This window comes from Ascochyta rabiei, chromosome 16 (genome assembly GCF_004011695.2).
Source record: "Ascochyta rabiei chromosome 16, complete sequence".
NCBI classification, from domain to species: domain Eukaryota; kingdom Fungi; phylum Ascomycota; class Dothideomycetes; order Pleosporales; family Didymellaceae; genus Ascochyta; species Ascochyta rabiei.
The window spans coordinates 582,382-595,623 of NC_082420.1; the positions used below are offsets into that span (position 1 = coordinate 582,382).

The 13,242-nt window shown below is 52.3% G+C and overlaps 6 protein-coding genes across 7 annotated transcripts, besides 1 other annotated feature; 4 read left to right on the forward strand and 2 right to left on the reverse strand.

Annotated features, from left to right (window-relative positions):
* Positions 1 to 1,711: 1,711 nt before the first annotated feature.
* Positions 1,712 to 2,877, forward strand: EKO05_0009110 (Alcohol dehydrogenase; the record flags this gene model as incomplete). The annotated part of the gene is made up of 3 exons (XM_038942073.1): positions 1,712 to 1,885; positions 1,940 to 2,654; positions 2,708 to 2,877. 3 exons carry the CDS (start codon positions 1,712 to 1,714, stop codon positions 2,875 to 2,877), a joined length of 1,059 nt encoding a protein of 352 aa, XP_038795718.1.
* Positions 2,878 to 3,730: 853 nt separating this feature from the next.
* EKO05_0009111 (uncharacterized protein) lies at positions 3,731 to 4,567 on the forward strand (the record flags this gene model as incomplete). Its single annotated transcript, XM_038942009.2, has 2 exons — positions 3,731 to 4,065; positions 4,123 to 4,567. 2 exons carry the CDS (start codon positions 3,731 to 3,733, stop codon positions 4,565 to 4,567), a joined length of 780 nt encoding a protein of 259 aa, XP_038795719.2.
* Positions 4,568 to 5,102: 535 nt separating this feature from the next.
* Positions 5,103 to 5,138: a tandem repeat.
* Positions 5,139 to 5,233: 95 nt separating this feature from the next.
* EKO05_0009112 (uncharacterized protein) lies at positions 5,234 to 6,411 on the reverse strand (the record flags this gene model as incomplete). 2 transcript variants are annotated; one of them, XM_038941934.1, is made up of 4 exons in its annotated part: positions 5,234 to 5,710; positions 5,884 to 6,079; positions 6,268 to 6,353; positions 6,409 to 6,411. In XM_038941934.1, 4 exons carry the CDS (start codon positions 6,409 to 6,411, stop codon positions 5,234 to 5,236), a joined length of 762 nt encoding a protein of 253 aa, XP_038795720.1. The 2 variants fall into 2 exon arrangements, with proteins under 2 accessions (XP_038795720.1, XP_059493449.1); XM_059637466.1 differs by having other exon boundaries at positions 5,234 to 6,079.
* Positions 6,412 to 6,771: 360 nt separating this feature from the next.
* On the forward strand, positions 6,772 to 8,213 carry EKO05_0009113 (Uridine/cytidine kinase; the record flags this gene model as incomplete). The annotated part of the gene is made up of 3 exons (XM_038941986.1): positions 6,772 to 6,924; positions 6,979 to 7,106; positions 7,154 to 8,213. The coding sequence occupies 3 exons, from the start codon at positions 6,772 to 6,774 to the stop codon at positions 8,211 to 8,213; spliced, it is 1,341 nt and encodes a 446-aa protein (XP_038795721.1).
* Positions 8,214 to 8,425: 212 nt separating this feature from the next.
* Positions 8,426 to 9,486, reverse strand: EKO05_0009114 (Protein-serine/threonine phosphatase; the record flags this gene model as incomplete). The annotated part of the gene is made up of 3 exons (XM_038942044.1): positions 8,426 to 9,129; positions 9,183 to 9,416; positions 9,471 to 9,486. The coding sequence occupies 3 exons, from the start codon at positions 9,484 to 9,486 to the stop codon at positions 8,426 to 8,428; spliced, it is 954 nt and encodes a 317-aa protein (XP_038795722.1).
* Positions 9,487 to 10,228: 742 nt separating this feature from the next.
* Positions 10,229 to 12,394, forward strand: EKO05_0009115 (uncharacterized protein; the record flags this gene model as incomplete). Its single annotated transcript, XM_038942115.2, has 4 exons — positions 10,229 to 10,404; positions 10,511 to 11,803; positions 11,851 to 12,312; positions 12,385 to 12,394. 4 exons carry the CDS (start codon positions 10,229 to 10,231, stop codon positions 12,392 to 12,394), a joined length of 1,941 nt encoding a protein of 646 aa, XP_038795723.2.
* Positions 12,395 to 13,242: the final 848 nt, after the last annotated feature.

Sequence of the window (13,242 nt, forward strand, 5' to 3'; positions counted from 1 at the left end):
GGCTATCAAGGTTCTCAAGAGCGTGCTACTATAAGGGGCCGGCCACCTTCTCTTTCCAACTCAACAGGCCCTTACAACGCTGGACACCTTTTTTCCCCGTCGACCCAATAAAATCATCACCTAGCTAACACGCAGCCTTGACGCTACTCTCAGAGTCCAAACCTGAAGCCAGGGACTTCCGTCTGCCCCGCGCTAACCGCAATGTCTCACGATGAGGCTTTCCCCCGCACCCACAACCACGGCTTGTTATCGCGATTAAAACGATCAATTATATATTGGCCATCCAACCACGATGGTGGTCTACTTGGAATGTGCTCTGAAGGCGTAGACTCCAGACGCCGGCGAATTCACACCGATCTAGACACTGTCCAAAGCCCCGTCGACTAGTTCGTGTTCCCGGACTGTCCTGGCACCAATTTGGTCTTATGGGTCTTATAAATCCGGGGTAAAGCTGGAGCAAACCGTTGGCCTGTAGCGATCCCTTGATCCGGTGTGTCATACTCGTCGCCTGTCAAGTTACTTCGTGCAAAAGTACTTCGACGAAGCTACCCCGCCATTGTTCTTACGGCCTTGCGGACCAAGGATGCATTATCCCGGCATCAAGGATCTCCGCACGGTAGGTAGCCCCAGGAGCCGCACGCAGTGCGTTTGCGATGGGTTTGCCTGGATGTTTAGGTGGCATCCTATTGGGCAATAGCTTCGCTGCTCTGGGGTGATGAGAGGTACATTGTGGGATGTGGCTTGTTCAGCTTGCATAGCAGCCCGGAACAACGCTTCGGGTGCGGTCGACCGACAGGTGTAGCTGTCCAAGTACCCCACGCGATGATGTATTCCTCTACTCACATGATCTGCTCCAGACGATGCGGTTGGAGGATGACAACACGAGGCTGACGAACGTTGAGCCAGAAAGTACACGGGCCGATTGTGGACCAGGTTTGAGTGAGGTGAGTTGCGCGTGCTGGTTTCTCTCGTAGATGGCGATCAACTGAATGAGTATCTCGATTTCAAGGGAATTGTCCCTCGATTCTTCCGTCGTACTGCACGGTCGTGGATTATTTATTGTTGAGCTGAGTAGAAAACATCAGGAGATACCCGTTCCGAAAACAGCAAGCTGCCTAAGACCAAGCCACCCCGCCTCAAGTTACTCTTTCTTCACCCCTCACACCACAATGCACGTAACCTTGACCCTAGTCCTGATTTACACACTAATGTCAGGCCACGTTAACCCTTGCTATCCACGGATAGACCACTCCACTGATGAGCGTCTGCGGTCCTCGCGGTACGAGCTTCGCCTCCCGTCCGATGCAGCATCATCCGACAGCTTGTTGCCCAATCCTTGAGAATGTACCCCTCGGTGGGCACTGCACCCCATGACAGGACCTTCTCAGGCCAATGAGGATTACTGCTCAGCCATGCAATAGCTCCGGCTCGCCGAAAAGTCGACTCGGACTGGTCGGTAGAGAGGAGTGTGTTACTGAATAGAGCTGTAGGTTTCCAAGAAAGCAAACGCTCGAGCTATCGAGACCCTGGTACTCCAGTTGTACCGCAGGGTGGAGTTACTGTCTCGCGCTTATCAGCAGGCTCAATTGCAAGTATATAAGACCTCTCTCCACCCTGTCAATTGAACCATCAGCTTTCGACCAAACAACTCACTACTACTCTCAATATCTTTTCTCGTACATTCAGCTCTTCATCTTCCATCTAATTCACAATGCCAGAAATCCCAAAAGAACAATGGGCGCAGGTCATCGAGAAGACCGGTGGACCCGTCGACTACAAGAAGATTCCCGTACAGCGGCCTGGCCCAGATGAGGTTCTCGTCAACATCAAGTACTCTGGTGTCTGCCACACTGATCTGCACGCCGTGAACGGTGACTGGCCCCTGGTAAGCTCAAAACCCACTGCTACTTACGATCACATGACCTGACATATATCCAAGGCCACTAAGCTACCTCTTGTCGGTGGTCACGAGGGCGCTGGTGTCGTCGTTGCTCGAGGCGACCTTGTCAAAGACATCGAGATTGGCGACTACGCTGGTGTGAAGTGGATCAACGGAACATGCCTTTCCTGCGACTTCTGCCAACAGTCAGACGAGCCTCTCTGTTCGCAGGCCCTCCTTTCCGGTTACACAGTCGACGGTACCTTCCAGCAGTACTGCATTGCCAAGGCTGCTCACGTTGCCCGAATTCCCAAGGAGTGTGACCTCGCCGCCATTGCTCCCGTTCTCTGCGCTGGTATCACCGTCTACAAAGGCCTGAAGGAGTCCGGTGTCAAGCCCGGTCAGTGGGTCGCTATCGTCGGTGCTGGTGGTGGTCTTGGATCTCTTGCTTGCCAGTACGCCAAGGCAATGGGCTGCCGCATCATTGGTATTGATACCGGCGACGAGAAGCAGAAGATGGTCACCCAACAGCTTGGTGGTGAAGTATTCGTTGACTTTGCCACATCCAAGAACCTCGTGGCCGATGTACAGAAGGCTACACCCGATGGTCTTGGCCCCCACGCAGTCATCCTCGTTGCTGTAAACGAGAAGCCGTTCCAGCAAGCTGCTGAGTACGTCCGACCTCGTGGTACCGTCATTTGCATTGGTCTCCCAGCCGGTGCCTACCTCAAGGCCCCTGTCTTCGAGTCTGTCATCAAGATGGTCAGAATCCAAGGTAAGGTTTCTACTTTATAATATCATATATGATATACCGACTGACAAAACCAGGTTCTTATGTTGGCAACCGCAAGGACAGTGCCGAAGCCATCGACTTCTTTGCTCGTGGCTTGATCAAGGCACCATACAAGGTTGTTGGGCTCTCCGAACTCCAGATGGTGTACGACAAGATGCACGCTGGTGCCATTGCTGGGCGATACGTCCTCGATACCTCGAAGTAGATTGCTTGCAGGAAGCATTGTAAGTGGCAAAGGGCGCCAATCCTGATGGGAGCGACCGGGAGATACCACGCTGGTTAGACAGCTAGCCTTCCTGTAAATACTGGATCAATGAATTTTCACCTTGAATTTTTTTTTCAATCTTCTTGTATACAGATGGACATTGGAGTTTTATCAGAATACTGTACAGGCATTCTCACTGGGTCTTTACCTTGGCTGATCACATTCAATCTGTCACGGAAAGGACGATGGGATGAGGTGAGATTGATGTTTTCGTCCGCGAACGGACGTCGTACCACGTCAAACCAGCACACTTAGCATCACTCTACGAGAACTAGGGGTTTGGCGCCATCAAGTTCTCGATACGCAGCACGTCTAAGTCCCACCGGTGCAATCATGGGAAAAACATGAGGCCCCTGACTGTGAAGGCTGCCACGCCTGAACAGCTCACCTTTGAAAAGACTGCCATGGCAGATGTTCATGGATTGATCGAATGCCAACAAAACGATACCACAAGAAATCTCGGACCGGATGCAACACGTGCAAGCGACGGCGCGTCAAATGCGATGAAGGTACGCCCGTATGTGGAAACTGCGCTCAACGGCAGGATCCATGCGGGTATTCACATGCGACCTCGATCGTCACCACTGCCAAATCGAGGAAGCTTGTTGCAACAACGAAAGCGTCCCAATTCCCGTCGCCGGAACAGATCGCCTTCCTTACGTCGTGTCCATTGTTCGATGCCTACAGCGGTCCGTCTTCACAACGCGTCTCCTGTAATGCCACCCGAATGTGAGAATTGCAGCTCATGCATCAATGGAGCACCGTTACATGTGTCAACTCCGGCCCTCGCAACATGGAAGTCTTCCGTGACTGGACCGTCAACAAGGCCTTGGAGTATTCCTACCTTATGGATATACTACTTGCATTCACCTCTCTTCACAGCGCAAGCGAAGCGACAGGGACGATTGAGACGTACATCCACGTCACTGCAGCGCTCCACTACCAGAATCAGAGTATTGCCGAGCTCAATCGAGGTCAGTCGCTGGTCAGGATTACTGAAGAGACCTGTGAGTCTGTTGTTCTGGCTACTGCTCTCAATGCCATTTGCACTTTGCTGGCATCGATGGTCCCGGCAGCATCAGACGAGCGACTGGATCCTATGCCTGAGGTGATGCTGCGGGTTAGGAGGTGTATGCTGGGCCTGCACGAAGTGATTGAGCAGTGTCGTAGCTGAGCTGAGAATAGTGAATTGGCGCGTATCTTCAGAAGTCCTACCGTCCAGAAGATCGAGGATAGCAGACTTATTACTGCGGACAAAGTACGAGCGCTGAGCGATGCGGGACTAGCGAACATGGATCAGGACGATACTGCGACTCCCTTTGTACGCAGCGCGCTGCAGAAGATAGAGAAGGCATATGCCGATAACAATGGTCGATCGATCTTCGGATGGTTAGTCATGATCGAGGCTGAGTTCTTTCACAAAGTCGGGTCAGGCGAAACTGCAGCTATGGTGACACTGGCGTGTTGGGGCACACTTACGTTTGCGTTGGAGGAAGTTTGGTGGACAAGATACGCCGGTAAGCGGATTGTTGAAGATCTGTTCGCCCAACTGAATGGTCGTGATAGCCGATGGAACGAGGGTCTGCAGTGGTGTTATAGGCAAGTTGGGATATGCGGCAAAGTCGATTGATCCACGTTATCCGAATTTCTTTGTTATCGTTGCGGCTGTCTTTCACGTTCGGGCTAAAAAGGTCAAAGGGTCGAAAGGGCTGGCACAGAAATTCGATTGGCAGAGGTACTTATTCATGCTATGCGTAGTCAGTGGGTTGATCACAATCCGGAACGTATTTCGCGTCGCCGGGTACGCTATGGGTGTTATGTACAAGCCGTTGGTTTTCTGCTTATGTTTGACTGGCCAAAGCATATAGGACGGCAATCTGCTGGCACACGAGTGGCCAATATATCTCTTTGACGTGCTGCTCATGGCTATCAGCCTTATGATCTGCACGACGTGGTATCGTATCCAAGGCCTTCCAGAATAATGCAGACGACACATGTGACGATGGCTGGTCAGGGTATCCATGGCGCTCGGGTTAGTGTTCAGGAGGGGCTACCGTGGTGGCAGCTTGGCAGTTTTCGAGTTATTGAACTGAGACATGGCAGAAACGAAGGGACAAAGGACATGAGGGTTGGTGGAAAGATAGCAGTACAAGCAGAATTGTGTAATCATCATCATCATCATTATATCGTAGCCTCATATCTCGAAACACCAGGAACCGAGAGGGGTTGCTGTGGTTGTGCTGATAGGCAGCAACAGGTCTTCCTATGACCCAGGTATAGGCCCAGCAATGACACATCATTGTACCATTACGTCTGCGCCTTCGCCATTGTTCCCGATAGCTTTGTCTTCGGTGCCTTGCAGTCCAAGAGGCATAACGGGAGGAATGTCCTTGTTGACCTCTCGAGCCTTTGCTTCTGCCCATTGCCGTAGGCGTACCAGGCTCCTCATCCGAGCCTCTCCATGGGCGCCCATGCTCATGAGGATAGCCTCATTTACTCGGCTGGCAACATTCCGACGCAGCGACGGCTCCAAAAGCTCACCAAGCTCTTTCTGCAGCTTGCCAGTGGCCGGAAGGAAGATGAGCAGGGTCATGGTGAGCTCGAGGTCCTTGAGAAAGTCTGGGTTTGTAGCAGCGCGGGGAGCCAGCTGTGACGATGCAAAGCTCAGTGCGGGTGTAACGTCTGAAGTTGCGGACGCAGTGCACGACCGAATCAACTCAATGAGCTGCAGGCGAAGCAGTGCAAAATGAAGAGCGGGATCGGTGTCAAGAATCTTTCATGTGTTAGCTGAGCTCAGTACAAGAATGTGTCAACTAAACATGTGTTTGCTTGCAATCATACTGAGGACTGAAGGTTTGATTATCATCAAGGAAGATTATGCGTGGTGCATGAAACTGGATATAATCCTGCAAGAAGGAGAGAGACTGGGAGTGTGTCAATGCATACCTGAGGGTTCAGATCGTTGATCTTAGTGACGGCAGCATCAATATCGCCAGCATGGATAGCCTGTCGTATTTCTACGCGAGACTGGATAAACTCCTCTTCAAATGGTAACTGGATGTTCGCTTCTTTGGCAAACTTCTCTGCAGCTCGGGGATATCCCTCACTGACCAGGTAGTCCATGACGACGAAGTTGATGTCTCTGTTATACAGTCAGCAAATGCTTGTGTACATACATGCTGATGGAATGGTAAAGTAGAGCAACAAGCGTTGCTCGAGATCAGACTACAAGTTATGTTGTGCTCTACACGGAATTTTCGGAGAGATTCCCAACTTATTTTTTATCGCATCATGTAAGAAGGCACAAGTGGAAAAATGAGTGTAACTTACGACTTGGAGGGCTTGACATCGTCAATCTTCCTCTGAAAAGGGTGTTGCGTCGGCGTTGCAGCCGAGACGGAAGCAGTGGATGAGCTCTGCGGGTCAGGTTAGTGTGAGGGGCGCAGCTTGTCTGTCGCAGAGTATGCATACCATGGTGAAGCAGAGGCGCTTTATCACCTCATCCGACGTCCATCAGGAAAAGCGTGAAGCTGCTCGACCGCGGTCGAGTGTCGTGGGCTCGCGCAAAGTTTGCGGGCTGTTGGTGCAGGAAGAGTCGTTGCAACGAAGCTCATGAAGAGAAAGTCAGCTCGCTTGGTAGCGCTGCTTGGCGAGAAACAGTGGGCCTCCAAGGCCGCGCAGTAAGCGGGCGGCCCCGAGCAGCTACTCAAAATCTGTCGTTACGATATCACTACATAAAGCTTTGCATATCTTTAGCCCCCCGTTGTTTTATTTTCCATATGAAATGAGGTAGGTGTTGGATTGACTTGAAACTCAAAATTTTCACGCGCCATCATGTCCTCACAAGGCCGCCGAACACATTACCAGCCTCCATGGGGCAACGCCAACATCATTGGCGTAGCTGGCAGCTCCGGGTCTGGCAAGACTTCTTTGGCGTTGGCTATTGTGGCCTCCATGAACCTGCCATGGGTGGTAATCCTTTCAATGGTGCGTACGAAGCACGTGCAGTGGATCACGTGCACACATACTGAACATAGTCAGGATTCGTTCTATAAGTCGTTAACCCCGGAGCAATCGGCAAAGGCTTTTCAAAACGAATGGGACTTTGATTCGCCTGAGGCCATCGATTTTGATATCCTGGTTGAAAGATTGAAAGAGATCAAAGCTGGGTATGGATATCGTCACATTTGAAAATATCTGGCTGACCGTCAAACAGTAAGGTTGCAGAAGTACCAGTCTACTCTTTCGAGAAGCACGCAAGACTCGAGCAGACAACCACAATCTACTCACCCCATGTTGTGATCTTAGAGGGAATTTTTGCCCTTCACGACCAGCGAGTTTTGGACATGCTTGATCTTAAGATCTTTGCTGAAGCAGACTCTGACCTCTGTCTGTCGCGACGATTGGTTCGAGACGTCAAGGAACGTGGTCGTGATATCGAAGGCTGCATCAAGCAGTGGTTCGCTTTCGTCAAGCCGAACTTCTACAAATATGTTGCGCCGCAGCGTGAAATTGCCGACCTTATCGTCCCTCGGGGTATCGAGAACAAAGTCGCCATTTCCATGGTCAGTGACCAAGTCCGGAAGACACTCAAGCACAAGTCGGCTCAACACCAGATGGAGCTTCGACGCCTGGGCCAGATCGCTGAAGACAGTCCGCTACATGGCAACGCAAAGGTTTTGGAGCAGACCAGTCAAGTCAGGGGCATGCATACTATGCTCATGGACCAGAGCACTTCCAAAGAAGATTTTGTCTTCTACTTTGACAGAATGGTCGCGCTGCTCATTGAGACGGCGGTGGACTTCATGCCGTTCACACCCAGGCAGATCTACACGCCGCAGAACAACATCTATATGGGACTTAAGAAGGAAGGCGAAGTCAGTGCTGTAGTTGTCCTACGTGGTGGCAGTGCGTTCGAAACTGGCCTCCGACGCACGATTCCAGACTGCGTTACAGGGAGAATACTGATCCAGACAAACTACCGGACTGGAGAGCCTGAACTGCATTACCGAGCACTACCTCCAAACATTGCCCAGCACAGTCTTGTTTTAGTATTGGATCCGCAGTTCTCGTCCGGTGCCGCAGCGTTGATGGCTGTGCAGGTCTTGGTAGATCACGGTGTTCCAGCGGAGAGGATAGCATTCGTTACCTACGCGGCTGGTCGCGTTGGAATGAACCGTGTGCTTAGCGTGTTCCCTGAGATGAAGATCGTCGTGGCGAGGATAGGAGACGACATGGAGAATCGATGGGTCGAAACAAAATACTTGGGGTGCTGATAAAGCGCGTTGCACAGGATAGCAAGCTATAACATAACTCAAAGCAACGCTCTTGGTTCGACATAGTATTCACGCAAATGTCTATGCAGTGTCTGCCTCTTCATGCCTCTGTACTGGCCCAGAACGCGACGAAGACAAGAAGCAGAGCAACACCCAACGCCACATGCAAATCCCTTTCCAGTGCCATATCGCGTAAGTACGTACAATGGGTATCATAAGAAGTACTCTGTTGTCACCTCCTTGCCCTGCTGTTGCTGCTGCTCAGCTCTATGTACATCGTTGTCAGGGCTTGCATCGAAGACATTGAAGAAGCGTTCGCCGGTGTCGCTGACCTCCAACACGCTCGCCATGTTCCCGCAACGGTAGCAATAGTTGGGAGCACTCCATACAGTGCTCAATCTGTCATCGAAGAGGACCTGGAAGCCCTCCTGGCAGAGTTGGTGTGCTCGTAGGATATGCGACATAGCGTTCACTTCCAGGAACTTCTTCACAACTTGTGCGCCGAAGGTGTACCCAGCTCCCCGGGGACTGAGCGAGAACTCGTCTCGCTCGGGGTCTGGATCGCTCCATACCAGATCTGCCATCGGACCTTCGTGTGGGATTTCTCGGAAGCGATCGATGATTTTGATTTGGTCGATGGAATGTATGGAAGGTGACAGGCCGCCGTGTACGCAGAAGATCTGGTCGTTGATGACAACTGACAGCGTCAGGAAGTCGAACATGTCGGTGAAATGATGCCACACGTTTGCGTTGCCGTATTTCCGTGAACACTCGGTGTAGAAGCCGTACGATTGGGTGACGCCTCGAGACTCGTGGTTGCCGCGAATGAGGTGCACTCGATGCGGGTATCGAAGCTTCAAGCAGACCAGGAGGGAGATAGTTTCGACAGAGAAGAGGCCGCGATCGACGTAATCTCCTGAATTGTTGTCAGTTACGGCGGTTGCGTGTGAGTGGGAGCAAATGAGTTACCTAAGAAAAGATAGTTTGTGTCTGGACATGGTCCTCCGATCTTGAAGATCTCCATCATGTCGAAGAACTGGCCGTGGATGTCGCCGACGACTGTCACGGGTGCTCTGATGTGCACGACATTACTCTCCTTCATAAGAAGCTCCTTTGTCTTTGCGCATATTGCCTCGACTACGGACTCGGCCAGCAGCTCCTTCTTGGAGAGCCGCGATATACACTCATCGAGGTCTACGGTAGCTGTACACAATCAGCCTGTGTGAGCATACGTCTTTGCGCTCATGCGTGACGTACACGGAAGACCTGGCATGGTAGTAGTTGTGAAGTTGGTGTGAAGAGAGGCGGCATAGACGGCAAGCTCAGGGTATCGAGGCGAAGGTGGTCGCTAGCAGGTGTCGATACCGTACAATCATCCTCGGAGGCGCATCGAGACGTAGAGTACACAAGACGGCGCAAAGGCGAACATGGGAGGCAACTGTGCTGCCGCTCCGTCCCTCGTTGCTCACCATCCCGCATTGGCCCAAGCTCAGGTGACTAAGAAACCCGAGCTGCGGCAAGCGTCCCTTACACTTCCAAACGCTCGATAGCGACAGAAGCTCGGTACAACAGCTGTTGAATGTTCCCAGTCTTTTGCTTGGCCAGTCCTGGGCTGCGTCTATCATGCACTTCCCTTGCTCTTGCCCTCTGTCTCGATCATTCTGACGGCTGGTTTCTTCTCCTCACACCAGCAGCTTGCCAGCTTCGGCATTTCCATCCAGTTTCCATCTTCTCTTTGTGCCATGTTCTTCGCACCGCGATTGCACAACCCAACCTATCAGTCCGTCCCCGTGGACGCGCAGGATCTCAGTCAATGAACGGTCGTGCTTTCCTATCCTCTTGGCACGTGCGCGCGACCAAATTCGAGGAACGCGCACCTCAGCGTTTCTTTCCTCGCAAAGAGCCCAGCCGCACCTCGCTTGACAACAATCCCTCCAGCTCAAAAGCTCCCTGGCCAAGGCAGTTCTCAATCCTTCCATCCTGGCTGTTCGAATACACACTCTTTCGGTGGAGGAATGTCGTGGAGCGGGCCTCTAGCGGGAGCTGCACCATACCAGGCGCCTCCACATGCTAATGGGCAATCGGGCTTTGGCCAACTTCCGCCTTACCGTTATGGCCAGCAGCTACCCTATGGTCAGTATCAGAATGTACCGTCGTATCCTGGGCCACCGCACCGACCACAAGATACTAGGTGAGCAGAACGTTTTCCTTCCTTCCTCCTCAGCATAGTTGGCGTCGAGCATGTTTTACCAACATGTGTTGGCTTTGCCAATCGACAGCCGTTGATGGGTTGTCAGACCACTTAAGAAGAAGGGCAATCCGATAATAACACGTTATCCACCTCCTCCTGGGTACCGTGGGCCGGCGCAGCCTCAAGTTCCTTTCAACACTCATCAACAGCCTGGTCAGTATCAACCGCCACATCAGCCAGCCTTCCCGCAAGCACCTCAAGCGCAGCACAAATACCCCAAAAAAGGGTATGCTGCTGTACCCCCCCAGCAAGGCTATCCTCCTCACACTTATGGGCCACCGCAGCCGTCAAGCTATCCTGCGTCGCACCCTCAAGCTCAAAGCTACCAGTGGTCCCGGCGACCTTCTCTAAAGGCACCCGCATATCCTGGAACCCAGGGCTATGGAGCTCCACAGTCGTCTTACCCGCCTTATCCGCCACATACTGCGGCAGTAGAACCTAGTCAACGCGCGGGGTGGCCACAAGTACCAGCTCAGGCCTCATACCCACCGCAAAGTCAATACAACGCGTACATTGGTCCAGCTACCCACGATCAGCCGATGTCGGACCCAAACGCGACACCAACGCCTTCTACCGCCCACCTGGCTTCCGCTCCACCGGCACCATCACATCCACTTACGAGCATTTCACATGACAATGCGGCTGGCAAAAAGCCAGATCTCTACCTTGCTTGGGATGATTGGGACTTCGACTTTGACGGCGCCATATGGCCCAAGAGCAACGAGCCAGTGGACCCGAATCTCAGCTTAGGCGTAATCATTTGGCACCCGGCCAAACAAATGACCCGAGCGTTGCCCGCCACTTTCGAAGAAGCCGAAGAGCAGTCTCTCAAACCCACTCCGGAGAAGCTGGGTAATGGAGAGTCAGTCTCGATTTACTTTACAGCGGATAACTCCCACGAAGCATTTCTGGATGTCAGGCAAACGGACGACTGGGATTACGTTCAGGATGACCCTGCATTTGTCGTATTCACAGACGAAGAGATGCAACACAATCTTATACCAGTGGAGGACTGCATTGCGCAGCGAGACCGATTAGACGATTCTGTCGAAGTGGATGCGAAGGTCGGGGATGCCGTGATGCACGAGGCAGACTGGAGTATCATGGATCACCTCGAACAAGCTCTATCGACCAGTGGTGAGGATGTGAAGACTGCAGACCTAACTCGTGCGGATGAGTCCGCCAATCCGCAGACACAGGAGGACATCCTTGCTTCATTAGGAGTTACCGGGTTGCCGAAGCCAGTATCGGGAGAGCCAGTTCCTTTCCCCGTGCCATCGCCGGAGGAAAAGCCGTCAGTGCTGCTACCTGTAAAGCCTGCAGCGTCTTTGCAACTATCGTGAGTTATGGTAGTCTCCCCTCGCTCTCACAACTAATCGAGTCTAGTGCACTATCCCAAACCCAGACGGACCCACAGAGGAGCCACCCACTAGACGGTCCTCGCACTGTTGGTCACCCCACTGCACCACAACGACCCTATGGTTCGATGTCATCAACCAACGGCCGACGTCCTCTACCTCCACCTCCTCCAGAACATGACCGATACGATCCATGGAACCCCAGCAATCGACAGCAGCAATACCATACCAATGGTTTTAACGGCGGACGAGGCAGCCCCGCGCGATCTGAAGCCAGCGACGGGACCGCTGCTGGATCTGATTTCGGGACTGAGACACCTGCTGAAGCTAGCGAGCAAACTGTTGTACCAGGGTTGAAATGCGAACAAAGCGACAGCTCCCTCTCTAGAAAGAGGAGCTATGGTGACACAGACGCCGACGACGAACGATTAAGACAGCATGACGATCACACTAAGCGGAAGCGACGCTCGCAAGTCGACGCTGCATATGGGTAAGACTTTCTCGTACAACACACTACCGTGACAAAGTCTCCATACTTTTGAACGTCACTGACGATGAGTAGCCGCCGCTAGGTTCGTCGGCGATGGGATTCCATGTCATCTTCAGAATCCTCACGTGCCTGAATGTCACTGAGCGTGTCCTGTCTTGCTGATACCTGCTTCCGGTTCCTCTGAGAGCAATTCTGCGCCTATAAAGACCGACATCATCGGACAACCTACCTCTTTTCTTGTATCTTCTTTTCGCTTTCTTCGTCGACACGGAGCATTACACGGCGTTATCTTACGCACCTGGGACTGGCCGGATGTTCTTCACCTCTACACGGCCGTGCAACTGAAAAACCCTTTTACCTGTCTACACCTTTTGTTGCTGGTTCTTTTCACCTCTGTACTTTTGCAGCTGTTGTTGTATTCAGTCCTCGACCCCTTCTTCACGAAACCCCATGATTAATTTCTCCGCGCTCAAGAATGCGCTGGTCTGCTTTCAATTTCCACACTCCAGTCTTGCTATCCTGCTGTCGTCCACTTTCTATCGCGTGTTCTTGCTGTCAAAACGCTGAAGGTAAGTAGCCTGGTGTTAGGCTGGTGCGCTGTCTTTGATTTACCGACTAAAAAAAAAGTCCTGTGGCATATTATTAGCCGTATGGCGTAGACGGAGACTCTCGCTCGACATGACATGTTTGTTGAAGCTGTCCGCGGGGATGGCAGTACCGTAATCCTAACTGCACAATGCATGAGATGCGTCTCGTGTATACGAAGACCTGATGCTGTATATACAGTCTACTTGAAGTCTCGTGTTGCGTCGAGGCTCAGATGCAGTGGTGTCGTGGTCAAACCACAACCCCACCTTCGCAACGAAACCTAGGAATGCTCGTCCAAGCGGCTGTCCGATCCATGTACGTGGATTGCGTCGCCTGTAGTCC